At 41.9% G+C, this 4,316-nt stretch overlaps 1 protein-coding gene across 1 annotated transcript; it reads left to right on the top strand.

The window, feature by feature from the left end:
- Positions 1 to 405: 405 nt before the first annotated feature.
- On the top strand, positions 406 to 2,359 carry T265_03031 (hypothetical protein; the record flags this gene model as incomplete). The annotated part of the gene is made up of 3 exons (XM_009167420.1): positions 406 to 725; positions 825 to 977; positions 2,021 to 2,359. 3 exons carry the CDS (start codon positions 629 to 631, stop codon positions 2,185 to 2,187), a joined length of 417 nt encoding a protein of 138 aa, XP_009165684.1.
- Positions 2,360 to 4,316: the final 1,957 nt, after the last annotated feature.

Raw genomic sequence — 4,316 nt, 5'->3', positions numbered from 1 at the left:
GGAATCAGATTCCCTTGAGAATGAAGTCGCTGACGAATACGGGGACAGCATTAGCCAACCAACAGTGTACCTAAAAAATATCCTGAGACGGCCTATGAAGAATAGACTATCGAACAGTCTGCAAATGTTTAGAAAGGTTTTGTCGCATTACAAAATCTCCAACCAAATTCCGAAAACAGTATACCATAAAGCCCATGATGAAACGTAGAGCTGGGATCCACGATCATTCCTAGAGTGTATTTGTGCCATTGTGTACTGTCAACAAATATCACAGAAATGCTTGTAGCCTAATTCTTTACGTTTCGTATGGTAAAACGAAATCACGTGCCCTTTAAAACGTCATGCATTTTGGCAAACAATCTATGTATTTGTATGCCGTGATTAGAAAGTACGTCCATTGTGATGGTGCTATGTTACTGTTAAAAAGCCCTCCTGCATCACTTTATAAATTATCCTTGGTCTGCCGTTTCACAAAACCACTTAGGAGTTGCGTTGTTTTTTGTTGGATGTCAATCAATCATTACACACATACAGACAAGGATTATAGATTAAGGAAAAGTGACTATCGGATATAAAGGCGAGGAAGTTTGTAGGTAGTTCATTCTCCAATTCATATACTTGTGAAAAAATGGGATTCTTTGAAAAGACCCTATCACTGATCGCGTTGGCAGTCGGCATAACCTGCTCCCTCGGAGTAATTGGGACTTGGGGTAATGCAATAAAAGGTGAGTGATTACGCGTTTACTCCTGTATGAAGACGATCAAATAATAATTCCAAGGAGGTTTGAGAGATTCCGTATGCCTTAACTTTGTTTGCTTTACAGAAGTGACAACCTCCAGTGATAAGACAGCGCTGTCCTGCACCGTTATTGCACTGTCTATTCTTACCGGAACGTTCGTTTTCATTCTGATAACGCTTTGCTGTAGCTGTGACAAATGTCTTAACGTCATTGTTCTCATTGCTGGAGGAGCAGCACGTAAGTGACATCTATACCAGTAATACTATATCAATTCCATTGAATCATTAGTTGATTTGAACCGATTCTTTCATTTTTACTGAACATAGTGGTCTTGATTTCAATAGTCATTAGACATCTCATGCTTAACTGAGATCGAATGACATAGGTCAAGACGTACATAGATGCCAGATGATGGTACAAGCATCACTTAGTAAAAGATTGTCACGTCTAGATTAAACTGAGCATTATTTTTGTGAAACATCCCTGTTTCGTACTCATGGGAACGTGTACTTTATACCGGGCGCTTCAAGTACGTTTGTTTCTTGCTACCGAGCACGAATGACTTGCACCAATGAAACAAGTTCTCCAAACGAGTTGAACCTCTCAGACAGTGCTCTATAAAAGTAGTAAGGAACGTCGGGGAGCCACGTCCGATTAAAGGAAGGATGCGACTAAACCAAGGGTCAAAGTAAGTCTGAAAGAGAGCATGTTGCTGGTTCCAGACATATCCTGACCTACAACCCAACTAAAATTAATAAAAATATTTGGGATGAGAATTAAGCACGATGATTTTTGGAAGTTGGTACAAAAAGTTTGCACTAGGAAAGAACAAACTTAGAAGTTGTTCGGTAAAATGACAAGGGTCGCCTAGTTTCGCCTCTTTATAGAATGTACTCGGGAAAATGAGAGGTCTGAGAGTATCTGTTTGGAGTAACCCATGTTATATAATCTCCCGAGTCGGCAGGGAGACCTGGGCAGCGGGTAGACTGTGAACTCAAATTTGTTTCTCCGGTGAAACTTGACCTACTTGAAACTTTTTTACATAGAACTATTTGAGGATCTATCTGATCAAGTTTCAGAACCCTCGTGTTTACTCATATATCTGCAGCAGTACTTTTTTACAGTAGCGTAATTTCCAGTCATCTCCAAGAGTGCCTTCCATTTGCTCAGTGGATAAGCTGTGAGATGCCCTTAGATATCACGTATGAAATGTTCGACCAGAACTAAACCTCACCGTAATACACCGTCTTCAAATTATGCTTTACTGTTTCTTTTAACAGTATTCTTTGCAGTCATTGCCTATATCGCCTACTACGACTGGTCGACCACACCCTCATTGGTGCTCTCAACTCCGAATAAAGTGCCCCGTGCGAGTGAATGGATGTTTGGAAACATCATCTCTAGCGTAGCAGTCCTCCTGACCGGATGCACGCTCACTTTCACGTGAAAGCAACTCAGTCCCACATATCACCAACACAATGGGATAACTGGTCAATGTCACCCTAGCTAACTACATTAATTCCATCTTTGTTCGTCATTGAAAATGTAGATGTTAGTCTCGTCACTTCTATGGCGCATGTACTACAAGTAATCATTATTCAAAAGGGTTCTTCTGCCAACATCTGCCATATTTTTCTCGCTATGGACCAAACACAACGTTTGCATTGTAGGAGGGAAGAGAGAATTGGATGATTGTGATGTCACCGAGCATTTCCCACAGCCTGTAAGCAAATACAACCGAATACTGTAGTGCTGACCACACAACAGGCGTAATGATCTCAGACAAAATCACCAGAGTCAATGCTGAATTCCAAATTTGAGTAAGTGACAGCGCAATCATCAGGCTTCTCATCATTCACCAAGCCGTAATCCTAGAAGATGAGAGGGAATGACAGGTGTCAACATCATCGGAAATCACAAACATGACACAGCGAGTAAGGACCTGCCCTGACAAGTCCCTCAAAAATAAGAGTTTCGAGGTAAGCCTACCAAAGATTAGCCTGGTTCCCAGCGGAATTCGGGGAAACCTAAAGAAAGGTTGTTGAACCTGTCTGCCATTATTACCAGGTGGATGGTGAAGGAATTATTTTGATTTCGCTTATCCAGCTTTCCGCTGGGTTTTCACTTGAAGTATACGGAGTTTTAGACGTGATTCACTACTTATAAAGTTGCTGAAAACACGGTAGAAGAAAGATTCATCTGAGTTCCAGTTGAGTCTCCCGCCAGAACCTAATTGATACGCAAATGAGTGTATTTGTTGACCGAGTTATCTTTAGATTACAATAATGCATTCCACCCACAAGGAAACGGCTAGGAAAATGGCTAAATTTCCAAGCACTCAAGTGACAGGAGAAGTATCACCTGGTTAATGAAAACTCAATTTATTCGGGTATCTTGAGCTCCCCAAGTGTTCAATCCAGTCATTTTATTCAGCATACGTTCATATGTTCGGTAGACTTGAACCGGACAGTATAGTGTATAACAATTCTTTACCCGTATGCTTTTCGTTGGAGGTTGTCCTCCTGTTCGTATAACTGTTTTCTTACTGAATCCTGAGCCAAACTAAGAACCGAAAACAAGGACGGATGTTGTATGTCATAAGAATAAACTGTTTGAAAACCGGGGTCGCAGAGGTAACGAGTGATAGTGTAGTTCTTCACCTACTGCCCATTTTATCTGTTTTACATGCTATTTTGATACTAAGACATTCGCTTATGCGTGATTCACAAAGCTCGTGTCACACGCAAATTCAGTTCATCCTGTCTGTTGAAACAGCATGCTTCAGCATGATTTCCAGCTGGAGAGTGCTCGTAGCCTCTCCAATCGCTTTCCGCATTACTGGGAAACAGATCGACAACCTGATTTCTTCCAAACTTCACCACGGTTTTCAGAAGAACCTGCTGAAAGAGTCCAATGGTTTTGCTTATGCTGTGCGTTACCTCATTGGTAGCATGAAATAGTAGGCATTGCTACTCTTCTGTGTACAACCGTTGGGAGATGTGATCAGGAACTTTGGCCAACTGTGATCTTGGTGGTATCATTCCGGTCGGTGATATGGTGACATTATTTGGATTATTTTTCTCAACTCATAGTGACATAGTGGTAGGGCAGGGAAAGCCGGTGTCATAACCAGTGTGTAGCATCTTCTATTGTGCTAGTGGCTTTGGCTAAAATGGGATGAAATTTTCTGACTGTTGGTAGTGTGAGCAGATCTGGACTATGCTGAAAAGCCAAGAAGCACTGTACAGCTGCTTCATCCTTATTGAGAATCATCAGCAGTGCGCATCTCACGAAACTCCGCAGAGTCTCGAATCCGCGACCTTCTGACTAGTATATTGAACACCAAACCATTCGGCCAGAGGCGGCTGATCAGCAGTGTGATTAACTCCTAATTAGACAGGATATAGCGCCGCTCATCCTTCAATCACGCGACCACGTGTCCAAGACTCTCCGGAGTTTCGTGAGATGCGCACTGCTGATGATTCTCAATAAGGATGAAGCAGCTGTACAGTGCTTCTTGGCTTTTCAGCATAGATTGGCTTTACTTACAGGACTGAATCTCCACAAAAATTTTCT

The sequence above is a fragment of the Opisthorchis viverrini genome, assembly GCF_000715545.1.
Source record: "Opisthorchis viverrini unplaced genomic scaffold opera_v5_41, whole genome shotgun sequence".
Lineage (NCBI taxonomy): Eukaryota > Metazoa > Platyhelminthes > Trematoda > Opisthorchiida > Opisthorchiidae > Opisthorchis > Opisthorchis viverrini.
This window is presented reverse-complemented; position numbering and strand designations above follow the sequence as displayed.